Genomic DNA, 17182 nt, shown 5'->3' with positions numbered 1-17182 from the left:
ATATTTTTTTAAAAGACACTTCATTAAAACTAAAAAGACAAAGACAAACCACAGGCCAGAATAAAATATTAGCCACTTAAAGCAGAAAAGAATTACTGTGTGAAGAAATTCTGAATACCAAGCAAACAGTCTTACAGACAATAGAAAAAACAAATGAACAAGCAATTCAAAGAAATTCAAATGGGTAATAAAATCTTGCTATTTGTTTTATTTCTGTCTCATCTATTCTCTATTCTTTTTTCTTTTTTTTTTCTGGTTTCTTTGGGATAATTAGATATTTTGCATGACTCCATTTTATTTCCATGTTTGGTGGATTAGCCAGCTCTTCATTTTTTTTATTTCAGTGGTTGCTTTAGAGTTTATAGTATACATTTTAGCTTATAGCAGTTTGCCTTCAAGTGACATACTTCTGCACATATCTTTTAGGAGTCTTACACTGTATACCACCTCCTCACCTTTATACTCTTTTTTTTCACAAATTTTCTTCTACATATGTTAAAAATCCCACAATATGCTGATATGTTTTTCTTCATATTTCCTGTTCTATGTGTACATTGAGCTTCTTAGATCTGTGAGTTTATAGTTTTTATCCAATTTTGGGAAAAAAACATGGCTATTATTTCTTTTTTTAAAGTGAGATACAACTGACATATAACATTATATTAGTTTCAGACATACAACATACTGATTCGATATATGTATGTTATAAAATGATCACCACAGTAAGTCTAGTTAACATTCATCACCACACCTTGTCACAAAATATTTTTTCTTATGATAAGAACTTTTAAGATCTACTCTCTTATTTTTGAATATTTTTTATGTCCATCCCCACTCCTTTAGGGACACCCATTTCACATATATTAGGCTTCTTAAAATTGTCCCATATAGCTCACTAATGCTCCTTTCATTTTTCACAAATTCTTTTTTTTTCCATGTTCTACATTTGTATAATTTCTATTGCAATGTCTTGAGTTCACTAAACTCTTCTTCTCTCTTATTGAATCTGCCATTAATCTCATCCAGGGAATCTTTTCTCTCTTACCTTGTAATTTTGATCACTCAGAGTTCAAATGGGTATTTTTTATACCTTCCTGTCTCTACTTTTTGAACATCTGGAATACAGTTACAATAACTGTTTTAATGTCCTTGTCTGCTATTTTTGACATGTGGGTAAGTTTTTTTTATCAGTTTAAATTGGTTTATTTTTCTCCTCATTTCAGGTTGTATTTTCCTGTTTCTTGGCATGTGTAGTAATCTTTGATTGGATGCCAGACATTGTGATTATTATCTTGTTGGTGCTGGATGTTTTGTACTGAACATTCTTGAATTTTGTTCTGGGACACAGTTAAATTACTTGGAAATGGTTTGATTATTTTGGATCTTGCTTTTAAGATTTGTCAGAAAGGACTGGAGCAACATGTACTCTGGAGCTAATTAATCCCCATACCGAGGCAAGATTCTTCTGAGTATTCTACTCACTGCCCCAGTGAATCATGAGGTATTCTAGGCTGCCTGGTAGGAAAACCCTGCTTTTATGCCTGCTCTGTTCCCTCTAATCTGCTCAGATGATTCTTTCCTAGCCTCAGGTAGTTTCCTCCCATGCAAGAGCTGATGAATGTCAGCTAAATACTCATTGGAGATCCTCTGCAGACCTACAAAACTCTCTGTCTATGGAAGTCTCTCCTCTGTGGTACTTTGTTCTGTGAACTCTAGCCATCTTGGGATCCCTAGACCTTCACCTTCTTCTCCTTAACTCAGCAAGTGTACCAGGTTCTGCCCAAGTTTCCCCTACCTGTGGAGCAGTCTGGAAACTGTCTCACAGCTAGGGACAATGTTAGGACTTACTCTTAATGGTGGAGGATCAAGATAGAAGAAATATACAGTAGAATCAGGCCAGATTTATTGCTACCAGCTAAGCAGAGATTCTGGCATTCAATGTTTAGCTGCGGCAGTTAAGAAAAGCTCAGTTTGTTTGGTTAGCTGACATATGAATCCAAAGGTGGGCTACACTAAATGAAGCTGAAAAGCCAGACTTCCATAGTATACCACAAGAGGAAGAGATCTAAAGGCTTAGGGAGACTGGAATGATAAGAGTGCATTGATCCTATAAGACTTGCTCACCCACCCCGGAAGATCCAGAGAATACATCTTTCACCACAACTATAAGAAATCTGTGAGAGGAACTCCAGCATCCTTGAAGAACTTTGTGGTGACTCTTCTCTGTAAGTCAGAAATCCGAGTGTCAATGTCAGTACCATCAAACTGGGTTCCCTAAATGCAATGAGGATTATTGGATTCTAGGGTGTCAGGGACCAAGTGGCAGCACTTTATCACCAAAGACCAGGTGAGTGTGGTTACTGTAATGGACAGTGGGGCCAAAGAAGTGATTAGAAGAGTATGACTCATAGAGATGCTAGGTGTTGGCTCCTAGAAGTTCTATTTCTTTAATTAAACCTTCACTGATACACAATCCCATCTTGGTTGATAAAATTTCACAAAAGTAAACCACTATCAAAAAGCTAGACTCCTCAAAAACTATAATAGAAAATTCAAACAGCACTAAATACATCAATGGATCCATATGATACTCATAGTCCTACAAATCAGTGCTTTTAAAAATAGACTTACTTTGCTTTAAAAAAAACCGAACAAAATAAATGGATTTTTTTATTTATAAAAATGAATTCTAAAAAATGTTTTTAGCCTCATGCTTATTACTCTCCCAACAGTATTAGTTGTTACAAATAATCTAATGGCCATCTCAGTACTACTTCACTCAAAAATTAGAAAAATATATATACTGCCTGTGATTATGTGTGAAACTAGTTCCATTACTGATATATAAGCAATCACAAGATATTTCACTGAATCTTTCAAAACTTACTTAAATCAGAGCTATATAATCTCATTCCTAATTGCAATCTAGCCTAATGTAGAACCTTTCATAGTTTAATGTAAGAAAGACGATTATCTCAATCATAGGAGACACTCCTCAAACTATTATAAAAAATAGAAAAGGAAGAAAAGCCTCCAAATTCATTCTACAAGGCCAGCATTACCTGATACCAAAACCAGACAAAGAGACTACAAAAAGAAAGCAAGAAAGCAAGAAAGCAAGCAAGAAAGAAAACTACAGGCCAAGACCACTGATGAACAAAAATGCAAAGTCCTCAACAAAATATTAGCAAACTGAAGCCAACAATACATTTAAAAATTATTCATCATGATAAAGTGAGATTTATTCCAGGAATGCAAAAATCAATATTCACAAATCAATTGATACGATACATCACATTAGTAAGGGAAAGGATAAAAATCATATGGGCACCTCAATAGATGCAGAAAAAGTATTTGACAAAGTACAACACTCATTCATGTTAAAAACTCTCAATACAGTAGGTTTAGAGGGAACATACCTCAACGTAATAAAGGCCTTACATGAAAAACCCATAGCTAACATCATACTCAATGGTGAAAAACTGAAAGCTTTCCTCCTAAGATCAGAAACAAGACAAGGATGTCTACTGTCACCATGTTCATTCAGCATAGTACTAGAAGTCCTAGCTGCAATGATCAGACAAGAAAAAGAAATAAATGACATCTAAATTAGTAAGGAAGAAGTAAAAATCTCACTATTTGCAGATGACATGATACTATATATAGAAAACTCTAAAGACTCCATCAAAAAACTACTAGAACTAAAAACTGAATTCAGCAAAGTCACAGAATACAAAATCAATATACAGAAATCTGTTGTATTTCTATACACCAATAACTAAGTAGCAGAAAGAGAAATTAAGAAAACAATCCCATTTAAAACTGCACCAAAAAAAATAAAATAAAATAAAATACCTAGGAATTAATGTAACCAAGGAGGTGAAAGAACGGTACTCTGAAAACTAAAAAACACTGATGAAAGAAATTGAAGATGACACAAACGAATGGAAAGATATTCCCTGCTTATGGATTGGAAAAACCAATATTGTCAAAATGTCCATACTACCCAAAGCAATCTATAGATTTAATGCAATCCCTACCAGAATACCAACAACAATTTAACAGAACCAGAACAAATAATCCTAGAATTTGTATAGAACCACAAAAGACCCCTACTAGCCAAAGCAATCCTGAGAATGAAGAAGAAAGCTGAGGTATCACAATCCCAGATTTCAAGATATACTACAAAGGCTGTAGTAATCAAAAGTAAAAGTATGGTACTGACATAAAAACAGACACACAGATCAATAGAACAGAATACAGAGCCCAGAAATGAACCTATGATTATATGGTCAATTAACCTATGACAACGGAGGCAAGAACATACAATGGGGAAAAGATAGTCTCTTCAACAAATAATGCTAGGAAAACTGAACAGCTACATACAAAAGAATGAAACTATACCACTTTCTTACCCATACAGAAAAATAAACTCAAAATGGATTAAAGACCTAAATGTGAGAACTGAAACCATAAAACTCCTAAAAGAAATCTTAGGTAGTAATATCTTTGACATCAGACACAGAAACATTTTTCTAGATATGTGTCCTCAGGCAACAGAAATAAAAGCAAAATTAAACTATTGGGACTACATCAAAATGAAAACCTTTGCAGAGTGAAGGAAATCATCAACAAAATGACAAGGCAACCTACTGAATGGGAGAAGATATTTAAAAATGGTATATCTGGTAAGGGGTTAATATTAACAAAATATAAAGAACTTATAAATACAATGCCAAAAAAAATCTGATTGAAAAATGGGCAAAGGATCTGAATAGAATTTTTCAAAAGAAGATATATAGATGGCCAACTGCCACATTAAAAGATTCTCAACCTCAGTAACCATCAGGGAAACGCAAATCAAAACCACAATGAGATATCACCCTACACCTGTCAGAATGACTAGACTAAAAAAGACAGGTGAAAACAAGTGTTGGTGAGGATGTGTAGAAAAAGGAATTCTTGTGCACTGCTGGTAGGAATGTAAATTGGTGCAGCCACTGTGGAAAACAGTATGGATGTTCCTTAAAAAATTAAAAATAGAAATACATATGATCCAGTAATTCCACTACTGGGTATTTACTCAAAGAAAATGAAAAGACTGAATTAGAAAAACATATGCATCTCTATGTTTTTTGCAGTATTATTTACAATAGCCAAGATATGGAAGCAACCCAAATGTCCATCAAAAAACGAACAAATAAAAAGTGGTATACACACACACACAAAGAACTATTACTCAGCCATAAAAAAAGGATGAGATCTTGCCATTTGCAATAATACGGATGGACTTAAAGCATATAATGCTAAGTGAAATGAGTCAGACTGAGAAAGACAAATATCATATGACTTCACTCATGCATGGAATTTAAGAAACAAATGAACACAGAAAAAAAAGAGACAAAAAACAAGACTCTTAAAAACAGAGAACGGGTGGTTGCAGAAGGGAAGTTGGGGGGGGGGGTGATAGGTGAAATTGGTGAAGGGGATTCAGAGTACATTTATCATGATGAGCATTGAGTAACATACAGAATTGTTGAATCATTATATTGTACATTTGAAACTAGTATTAACACTGTACGTTGGGGTGCCTGGGTGGCTCAGTCAGTTAAGCATCTGACTCTTGATTTCAGTCAGCTCAGCTCATGATCTCACAGATTCATGAGTTCAAGCCACACATCAGCCTCCATGCTGGCACTGCAGAGCCTGCTTGGGATTCTCTCCCTCTATTTCTCTGCCCCACCCTGCTTGCACGCACACATGCTCTCTCTTACTATCTGTCAAAATAAACAAACTTTAAAAAAAGGCTGTATGTTAATTATGCTTCAATAAAAAAAGAAAAAAGAACCACAGTAATGCAAAAATACATATTCTCTACTGAGATAGCTATCACTAGTTTTCGGCATATGAAAAGCTCTTATAAAATACCAGGCAGAAATTTTCATCCTCCTCTCTCTGGCATCACATTCACCAGCCTGGAAGGGGCAGTCTCCTGCCCCTTGCTCTCAGACAGCCTGCTGCCTCTCTCCCTTCCCTTTTCCTAACTGAGGCTTCCCTCCAGCATATCAGTCACTCTGGGCAAGAAGTAAACCCTTCTTCATCCCATTCTGTCATGTAAGATCATATTGAAAAAGAAAGGAGATGCAGCAGAGATTAGGTGGGCACACATGCACCTGCCCTTCACAGGAAAAGATATTGCCAGCAAACCAATGACAGCACCAAAATCCCGCCATCAGCATGGCCCACGCATTGCTGTCCTCACCCAGCAACCCTGCAAGGTGTCAGGCATTGGCTACGCGGGCCCTGGAGCAGTAGGGCCCAGCACTGCCTCTTCCAACCACCCCATGGGAGACAGCCTCTTTCAGAGAGGTTGTTAGTGAGGGCAGAGGGTGATATATCCCCTGGAAATGAACCAGAATACTCATGGTAGCTTCTTCAGCTTATACCCCCAGAAGGAAGGAAACACTATGATTAGGGTACAAGACAGAAGCAGGAGCTTGGGATAAAAGAATTATTTAAATCAAGACTTCAAGCCATTCTAGCTGAGTCTACAGAATGAGATTTTCTAATGAATCAAGACTAGATTGTCCTGGTAAACACAAGTAGAAGAACGTTCTTATGGTAGAGACAACCAACCGTCTACCAAAATCACTGCCCTCCTCTTCATAGTATGGAGCTGCCTCTGGGAAGTGCCTGCCCGGGAAGGAACTAATTTTCCAGCTTCCTTCCCAGCCAGACAGGGCCATGTGACAGGCTCTGTGTTGAGTGATGAAGGTCATCTTCAGAGCCTCCTCCACTATTTTCTCTTCCACTGAAATGCAGCTGACTCCACAGGCCTAGGAAATTGTAGAGCCCCAGATGGAAGCAACCAGGGTCCTCTGGATCACCCGTGATGGGGAATGGCCACTGCCTGGAATGCCCACTCGAGAAGCAAAGTTGTGTCATGTTAAGTCACTGAAAGTCTGGGATTTATTATAGCACCTAGTGTTATCCTAAGCCACCCCCTTACAAACCTAAGTAAGGAAAGTGGTCAGTCAAACTAGGGGAACCCTTTCTCTTCTATCTGGGGCTTGGGCAGAAATAAATCAATGGGAGGAAAGGCTGACCATTACCCAGAGAGCAGCTGGTTCTACACCAACGGACAGGGATTAGTGGACAGGCATTTTGAAAGTTCTGCTGTGGTATCCCAGTCTGGTGTTTTATCCTGCTTCCTAGGGTGAGTCCCTAACACCCCACCCTACTGCTCTGGCTTCCCCAGGACACACCTGAGCCACATCCATAAGGAGTCCTGACTTCTTGTCAGCTATAAACTGCACAGCATCCTTCAGAATAAAATGCGCAACCTCATGAGAATCTCCATCCTGGGGCCAGGTGTGGGGGCAGGCGTGAAGGGTGGCTGAGTGATGGGTGCCATTCCTCTTGTCTTTTTGCCCACACACCCACCCAAAGGATTTGTGGCTTCTTCTTGTTTGGCATCCAGTGTCAGAGGCCTTCCTCTGCCTGCACTGTGAGGACAGGTGAGGAGGAATGGAGCAAGCTGTCCCTCCATGTCCCTAAAGGACACCCAAAAGCACAGCCAAAGGACATCAGGCCCCACAGCTGATGTGTCCACCACCATTTCCCTCTGCATAAGAGTCAGCTTGTTGATACATTAGCTGGCATTAGCTTTAAAATACTCCAGCAAGGGGCTTGGATGAAACAAGACAGGCCAGTGTTGATCTTTATGGAAGATAGATGGGGGCTACATGGGGATTTATTATACTAGCCTCTCTTACTTTTATGCATGTTTGAAACTTTTTACATAAAAAAAATAACACCTTTTTTTGTGAAGAAAATTTCTCGATGGGTCATAGGAGAAGAGGCTCACTGAATTAATGCCACTCCTTCTCTTCCCCATGCCTCTTCAGGACGCCCTGGTAACTCTCATGAGGAGGAGGTGTTTACAACAGGCAGACTTGTGGGTTTTTTCTATTTCCATTAATATTTAGTACATGTCATTATCTCCAAATCTAATCACTTAAAGAAGGGATTTTAAATAATTGATTACTACAAAAGACAAAGAGGCCACACCATGTTTTTTCATTATCCATCAAAACCTAGAAAACCTCTTCGTCTGGTCCTGACACGGATGCATAAATATATTAATGCATACACTGAGAAAAACACACATACAAATCAATAGACATGAATTTGCTTGGGGTACTTTTCAGAGAGAAAAACCATCATTTCCTTTCCATCCCCCATGAGGCCTGCCCCTCCTCCCCAACACAGTGACATAGCAATGAGAGAAAGGGTTCAAGTGGTACCCCTGCACTCTTCTACTCAAATAAATGTCTCCTCTTACACTCCCAAGTTTCAGTCTCCAAAACATACAAACAGCCAACATGTCTTGAACTCTGATAAAATATGTGCTGCCTTTGTGGTCATACGCATGCATATGTATATGCACGAAGGTGTTCACACACCTAGAGAAAACGCTTGCATCTACACTTCTTACAATGTCTTTGTTCCCGGCATGTCCTTGGAGGAGGGTACCCAAAGAGAACCATCACGAAGATGGCACATGAGCATCTCAGACAGACACCTGAGGGCTACCCTCAGATGTACGGAGGGAAGATGCACAGTGGCTGTTAACTACGTGCCCATCTGCATTGACAAGTGCCAGTTTCATGAAGGTCTGCATCCTGTTTTCTGCACAGAGCCAGAATTCTTTGCCATTGCCCTTAAAGCACTCACATCTCCACAGGGAGGGCCCTGCTCCAAGGCCACCATGGAGACTGCGTGCGGACTTACCACGAGGGAGAGAGGCCTCTTCCAGGAGACAACGCCAATGAGTCCTGACAGCAGCACCTGGAAGGACAGACAGTGCAGGAAGGTAAGACTCTTTGGAATCCGTTAACAGATGATCAAAACACAGTATTAGCTGATCAACCCAAAGAAGGATGACTTCTAGAATATGGCCCACATACATGAGCTGGGTGGCCATGAGGCGTGTGGTCCATCCAGATGTTCAGAGCCTGCAGCACACGGGCCTCTGAGACCACCAGGAGGTCCTGACAGGTCACTTATGTTCTTTATGGACAGGCCCAAGAACAAATGTGCTTTCTGAAAGTGTCTCCATCGGGCACTTATTCCCCTCTGGTCCTGTGAGTCATTTAGCCCTGTGACTTAAAAATCACAGAGAGGACGGAAAACACTACTTTGGGAAAAGGCAGAGCCACCCCCCTTGCATGTCACCTGAGTGCATGCCTTCTGTGCATGGGTGCTGGGTACAGCAGACCTACCAGGCCCCCCTCTACCCTTTCACACGCTTGGTCCCCAGCCAGCTTCCCACCTCACCAGGAAGGGGTGCCACCAGATGAGGTCCCAGCTTTCCACATGCTGACTCTGAGCTGCTCGCTTCTTTCCCAGGCCAGCCCCGCCAGGCTTTGCTGCCCCAGGTCCCACAGAGCTGTCTCCTCCAGAACATCTTCTGGCAGCCACTCCCCTCTGTTGGCCCCTCCCCTCTGGGTAGCCCTAACCACGGGAACACCCTCCAGTCTTCTGTTCTCAGGAGAACCACCCCTCAGCTCCTGGCCAACCTTTCCCTCAGGCTGCTCCAAGCCCACATTCCCTGAGGCAGTCACTAGATGCTGATCCTGAAATTCCCAGTCTCCTTGGGTCCAGGCAGGGCAGACAGATCAGAGAGACACAGCCGCTCTCTCCCCACTACAGTGTGGCTTCAGCCCTTGCCACTGGCAGACACACTTCCCAAGGTCACCTAAGGGGTCCCTGAGTGCAACACACAAGTACAGCGATCTCGGCTTGAAGACAGGAGGCTGACCACATCTACCTATGGGTGGCACACTGTCCTCTAGTCTCTGTGTCACTCCCCTGACACTCTCCCTTCTCTGGCTGCCATCCTCTGCTCCATGCTGTCCTTCCACATCTCCCTCCCCTTCCCACTTCCCAAGACCTCTACTCAGGCTCCGGCTCTGCCTGAGCCATCTGTCATTGGGGATCCTCTAACACTATCCACCAACACCTCCTGCAGGTCGGTCCCTGACTGCGGAATCACACTGCCTGCCAGGCACTGCTCCTGGTGTCACTCTCCACCTCAACATGTCCAAAAACGCACCTGCAATTTCTACCTCCCCAACCCAGTCTCCCTCTTATCGTCTCTACCTCCCACAATGGCACCCCTCCTCCTGGTCGCTCAGATGCAAATTCCAGAGACAGGCCAACATCCAACCACACACAATAAAGAGGAGAGGGCTGCACCTCCCCCTTTGACAGGGAAATATGCTGGGAGGCCCCACTACAAGTAAGGGATTTTCTTACAAGGTCTTTTTTAAAGATAAATCACCCCAACTTTCTGCTGTGGGTATGGACAAGGCAGTTGGGCCCTGGGATGGAGGGCTTTGGTGCATTTCCCCCTGGAATTCCAAAAGGACTGAATCAGTCCCCAGAAGAGAGTATCTGGCTGAATAGACCCCCAAGGTCCCCTTGGCAAACACTTCTGCAGTGGGTGAGGCCAAGTCTTAGACCCAACAGTCTCTCTCACACCCTGCACCAGTCTCAGGTGGGTTTCCAAACACATCTGGACATCTGGTCTTTCATAGGAACACAGCTGGTCTTTCATAGGAAAGACTTGTGAACTTTATTCTCACACACACACACACACACACACACACACACACAAATGAATCAGAGAGAGCTCAACAGGGCACTCTGCTCCCAAGCATGTCATATATATATTTTTTCTTCAATGCATGCATCCTGCAAATAAGTCAATATTGACAATATTATTTACAAACATTTTCCCATCTCCCAAATCTCTCTTCATGATGCCCCCCAGCTGCAACCTGTACAGAAACCCTTGACTACTGTTCTCCTGTGTCTTGTTGAGCCCAGTCCCTCGTTCTTCTTCCACAATGCCTATGACCTCTCTCTTTCCCATCTGTATCCAACACAGTCTCCCTCTTGTCATCTCTCCTGACACTGTGGCATCCCTCCTCCTGGTCACTAAAACCCAAATCCTAGAGGTGGTTTGGCCCAGCTGGCTCTGACCCTGCCATCTCCTTAGGATGTGACTTCCAAAGAGTGTCCTCTGTTTTCCCTTCACACCAACACCAGCCTCATCCAGACAAAACCTGGATAGAGGATGGGAAAGCATGCCTCCCAGAAAATGTCCTTTTATACTCTGCCTTCTACTTCTCACTTCCACCATATAAAATTTTACCTATTCTTTAAGACATGGCCCAATGCCTCCTCACTCAGGAAGGGCCTCTGAATTCATGAGTACATGGGGCCCCACTAAATCCCTAAACTATGACCAGATCTCTCAAGGCATGTTTAATAAGCTCAGACAGAAGTCTTTGATCTCTCCTAAGCTGAAGTTTATAAAAGTATCAAATGTCTATAGTGACCAAGTGACTCGTAACAGAAATATTATTGGAAACCCACAAACCTCCAAAGAGCAGGCATTTATAAACACAAAGGAAGTGAATATCACTTAACTAAGGCCACAGTATGAATTCTGGACTTTCCTTACTTCCATCATAAAGTTATCATTCTATGAATTCCCTCAAATAATTTTATTTCCAACAAATATGGACAATTTGCTTTACTGGGGAAAACTACATTTCTAAGAATCATTAATAACTGTAATTGAGGGTGGATTCAATTCCCCTATACAAAGGAAAAAAATAAAATCATCAGACTCAGTGGGGCATGGAAATCCTGAGATGATCCCTGATGACCTGTAGCCTTGATTATCAATATGATAATCAATGATAAATTATGGTAATTATCAATATAATTTACACTCCTGCGATCCTATCTAGCACCTCTTAAAATGATGTTACCTTGGCAACACCTTGACTGCAGCCTTGTAAGACCCTGACCAGTTGACTCAGCTAAGCCATGTCCAGACTCCTGACCTAAGAAACTAAATGGTGTTGTGTTAAGCTATAAAGTTTGTGGAAGTTTGCTACACAACATAGGACTAAATGTTTGTGTCCTCCCCAAATCCACATGAAGTCCTAACCCCTAATGTGATGGTATTTGGAGGTAGGACTTTTAGCAGGGAATTAGGGTTAGATTAGGTTGTAAGGGTAGGGCCCTCATGATGGGATGGTGGTCTTACAGGATGAGAAGGATCTCTCTCCCTCTCTCTCTCCCCATATGCACACACCATGGAAAGGCCATGTGAGGACACAGTGAAGTATTTTTTTTAATGTTTATTTTTGAGAGAGAGAGGTAGAAAGCGAGCAGGGGAGGGGTAGAGAGAGACAGGGAGACAGAATCCCAGACAGGCTCCACGCCATCAGCACAGAGCCAAGGCAGGGCTTGAACTCACAAACCATGAGATCATGACCTGGGCCAAAAGCAAGAGTCGGATGCCCAACCGACTGAGACACCCAAGCTCCCCCACAGTGAGCTTTTGACAGTCTGCAAGACAGGAAGGGGGTCCTCACCAGAACTCAACCCAGATCTCAGACTTCTAGCCTCCAGAATGTGAGATTAACTTAACTGTTGGTTAATCTTCCCAATCTATGGTACTTTGTTATGGCAGCTCAAGCTTATTAATACACTAATGCAACCAGAGTGCAATATTGGATTCTTGTTTTCAAATGTCCACTCTTTCCCCGTGTCTCCCCCCACCAGAAGCTGACTTCCCTGCTCCTCCGACCTAGAAGCATCGGTACCCGCTCTAACAAGGGAGGGAGGCACAGGAGAATGGAGAATGGCTTGGAGGAGAGTCTTCAAAGCCTAGGTGCCACAGTGCCTCCTCCCTGAGGATGCCTCCTGGTCCACTTGGCAACAGAGAAGAATGGAGTGTACCTCTGCTCAGAAATGATCAGGTCTGAGTTTGAACTATTTTTTTGCTCAATTCCAGCTACTGGTGAGAATTACGTTGCATGTTCCGCCAGCTCAGTAATTCCTCCGGTTTATTTTTTTCCACTCTGGTGAGGAACGGGGTCATGGAGCTAGTTAGCCGTGAAATTACTGCAGCTCGTGAAACCTTTGTCCCATTTAATTTGCCAATATCGTTATTCAAAGTCCACAGTTTACACAGAATATGAAGAAATTTAAGAGGGTCAGAGAAGAGTAACATATGATTAAGTGGCTGTGAAAGAAAAGACCAAAAAAAAAAAAATGGGAAAGGCATGATACTGTTCAGAGAGAGGGGGACTTAACTTTTCAAGCACCTGCAAGTTGTTAAAAGGACACCAACCCACTTTTTTCTCCACTTCCCACCCAGCCTAAATAGAGGCAAGAGATAATATTAAAAATGAGACAGAATTTCCTGCTGTTGAGGGTGATGAAAGGGGATAATAGACTGCCAGGAAGTAATGGCATCTTTAGAGCCAAAGGTCTTCCTGTTTGATTGGTATTGCTGCCTGAACACAGAGGCCTGGAATAAATTAGCTCTTTAAATCCTGTCCTCTTTCATTGCCCCAAATCAAGAATTTTCTTTGGAGCTTCATTCCTGGTTCAAAGGCAAATGGTAATGCAACATTTTAGGTAGGGAAGCAAGTCCTTCTAGAATGCAGACTTGAAAGTCAATTAAATTCTTTCACGAAACATATGGCAGGTGTGCCTAATAGCTACAGTGGTATCAATTTACCACTAAGAAGCCAGGGTTCACAGCGTTAGCAAAAGAACTGTTGTTGTAAAAAAAATGGAGCAAATAATATTCTGAGTTGCCCCGAATGAAAAAAGTCTACTGACCCCGTCTCTCAAAGCTTTTCAGACATCAGACCTGTGCTATGCAAAAGTCTTCTGATTCATGGAGTGGCTGAACCTCCTACTTTATTCTACTTACATTTTCTTTTCTGAGTGGTTTTGTGTGTCTGAGTCTCCCTAGGGCCACATGGCATGGCTCACTCCAGCATGCAAACCCTCAGCCTTCGATGTCCATCTCAACTCCCTTCTGGGAAACATACATCTTCATATCCACCCCATATCCATGGCTTCTTCCTCCTTCCTTCACAACAATTCCCAACCCACCATTCTCTCTCCTAACCATCACGCTCACCTGTGGTTCTGACTTTCTCCACGCCACTTCCCACTGGAGCCTGCATCAATACATCAAACTCAAGATGTCAACAAGGAAAGCCACTCTCCTTCTCAGCCTACTTCCTCCATAATAGAAAAGAATTCTATAGCTTTCATTCTCTCACTGTATAGTAGCAAAACTATAAATGATTAGAAAGATAGCCCCATGAAAGAAAAAAAGAAAAAAGTTAAATGTTTTAAGATATTCTAAATAACCCAGGAGTCAAAAGGAAATCCAAGTGAAATGCAACACAGTCTGTTCTGCAGTGAATGTTTCTTTGATGCAAATTACTTCATATACTGGTTGGTACCAAACTCATTTGTCCTGGCTATGCCTTGTGAGATGCAGCCTTTCACCAGGGCTCTTTACTCTGAAATTAGGGTAGTTACTACACCTGCAACTGGATTTTGTTATTTAATGAGTTAATAAAGTAGCAAATGTATTATTACAACACATTTTTAAAATAGTCCAAACAGGCTCTGTGCTGTCAGCACAGAGCTCAATGCAGGGTTCGAACCACAAACTGTGAGACTGTGACCTGAGCTGAAATCAAAGAGTTAGACACTTACAGACTAAGCCACCCAGGTCCCCCTAAAATATTTTGATTTAAAAAAACTTCAAAATAATTGGTTTCCTTTGTAATCCTATTTCATTGTACACATTTAAAAACCTTAATCTGAGATGGGGTCCCCAGGCTTCCCTAGACTGCAATCCCACAAGGTATGAACCCTTGACTCAGAAGTTCCTTTAGTGCAGACCTTTTGGTGGTAAACTCCAGTTTTTTGTTTATCTGGAAATGTCTTACTTCACCTGCATGCTTGGAAAGTAGTTTGGGTATATACGGTTCTAAGTTGACAGTTTCTTCTCTCAACAGTCTGAAGATACTATTGCACCATCATCTGGCCTCCACAGTTTTTTTTTCTTTTAAATTTACTTATTTATTTTGAGAGAGAGATAGAGAGAGTGCACAAGCAGGAGAGAAACAGAGAGAGAGAGAGAGAGGGAGAGAGCAAGAATCCCAAGCAGGCTCTGCACTGTCTACACACAGCCCAATGCAGGGCTCAAACTCACAAACCATGAGATCATGACCTGAGCTGAAATAAAGAGTTGGACGCTTAACCAACCAAGCCTCTCAGGTGACCCCAGCCTCCACTGTTGCCATCAGGAAGCTAGCAGTCCTTTTAACTGTTGTTCCTTGAAATGTGAAGCTGTCCTTACTCTTTGAAGATTTTTAAGACTGTCTTTCTGCCTTTAGTGTTCTGAGATTTTTGCATATGTGTAGGTGCAGATTTCTTTTTATTTATGCTTTTTGGGATGTACTGTGCTTCTGAAACTATGTTTTTTTAAATTATTGTTATTTTAGACAGAGAGCACGAGCCAGGGAGGGACACAGGGAGAGAGAGAATTTTAAGCAGGATCCATGCTTAGCGCAGAACCCAACACGGGACTCGATCCCATGACCCTGGGATCATGATCGGAGCTAAAATCAAGAGATGCTCAATTAAGTGAGCCACCCAGGTGCCCCTGAAACTGACTTTATATTTTTCATTAGTTATGGAAGCTATATAGCCAATATATCTTCAAATATTACCTCTCCTACAGTCTCTCTGTCAGGGACTCCAACAGCCGCATGCACATTCCATCCTCCAAATCTCCTAGTTCTCCCTTCACATATTCCATACCCATGTCATTCAGTATTTTGTTCTGAATAAGTTCCTTAAGTTTGCCTTCCAGATGACCAATTTTCCCTGAAGGATGTTTCATCAGCTGTTGAACATTTGCATTTCTTTAGAGAATGTTAACGTTTATATTTTATGTATTTACAAGTTCTGCTTTTATCTTTCCCCAAATATGACTATTTGCTTCAGATAGTTTCTGACTGCATGCTCATCTGTATGATTCTGCCCATAACTGCTTTAAATATTTCATATGCAGATGTCTAGAGTCCAAGATGTATAGTGAAAGAAGGCATCTAAGTCTGTCTGTCACTTGTTGTTTCTGTTGACTCTCACTTATTGCAGTTTGCTTTCTTTGATGCTTGCAGGCTTGGAAGTCTTTTGTTGTCAACACATTGCTTGCTCTTAATCAGTGACGTTCTGTGGATCCAAAATGGAGAAATTTTCCCCAAGAGAGGTATGCTTCGGCCAGTAACCGAGAAGCATTCAGCATCTAGAAACACTGATCTCCAAGGGGCTCAGCTCATGGCTCAGCATGGAAATTGTCTGCGCCCTCCCCACTCCACCTCACCTTAGAGTGCAGATTCATGCTCAGGGCACATGCCTGCTCCAGCCACATACTGCTCTGACCCTGCTCCCTGCCTCTCAGACTCCAGCCACCTGCCCCTCTGGCCTTGATTCATTGCGTGCTGTTTGTTTGAGGGTGCGGTAGTGGACCCCAGAGACCTGCAATGCCTCCAGGATCGTGTCCTTTGTCCAGTGTCAGAGTGCCAGTGGATTCAACGTCTGGTGAGGGCTCACTTTCTGGATTATAGATAGCCATCTTCTCATATGGCCTCACATGGTAGAAGGGACAAGGGAGCTCTCTGGAGTTTCTCTTATAAGGGCAATAATCCCATTCATGAGGATTCCACTCTTGTGACATAATCACCTCTCAATGATTCCACCTCCAAATACCATCACACTGGGGATAAGGATTTGACATGTGAATTTTAGGGGGACATAAACATTCAATCAATAGCACCTAGGATGTCATAGATGATCACAATTCTAGGAAAATATAAATTACTACAATTAAGTCCCCCCAAAATCAAAACACCAAATGTACCTACAAACACCAAGAAATTGGGAAAGTGGTCAAACAGCCACAGGCAAATTCTTCAAAAGCTTTAAAGTATAGAGATTTCCAACACTATTTAATTTTTTTCTGGGCACAGAGGGAAAAAACAAGGTAATTTTCCAAATTCTTTTTACAAAGGTCAGCATAATAGTTACAAACTTGTAAAACATCACAAGAATAGAAACAGACCAATTTTACTTATAAATAGAGGTATACGATTTTTAAATAAAATGTTGTAAAACAGAAGTCAGCAATACAGTTAGAAGAATAAAGAACAAGGCGAGGGGTTCATGCCAGGAATGAAAAGATAGTTCAGTAAGAGGAAACACAGTAGTAAAATTA

The 17182-nt window shown here is 41.7% G+C and overlaps 1 protein-coding gene across 1 annotated transcript in view; it reads right to left on the bottom strand.

Moving 5' to 3' along the window:
- Positions 1-17182, bottom strand: part of FAM189A1 (family with sequence similarity 189 member A1) — a 287059-nt gene that overhangs the window by 254388 nt on the left and 15489 nt on the right. Inside the window, exon 4 of the mRNA XM_032593500.1 lies at positions 8794-8850. Coding sequence (XP_032449391.1) covers positions 8794-8850 — 57 coding nt within the window. The remainder of the gene's footprint in view (positions 1-8793; positions 8851-17182) is intronic.

The sequence above is a fragment of the Lynx canadensis genome, chromosome B3 (assembly GCF_007474595.2).
Source record: "Lynx canadensis isolate LIC74 chromosome B3, mLynCan4.pri.v2, whole genome shotgun sequence".
NCBI classification, from domain to species: Eukaryota; Metazoa; Chordata; class Mammalia; order Carnivora; family Felidae; genus Lynx; species Lynx canadensis.
Note: the sequence above shows the minus strand (reverse complement) of the source record. Positions and strands in the feature narration are given on the sequence as shown.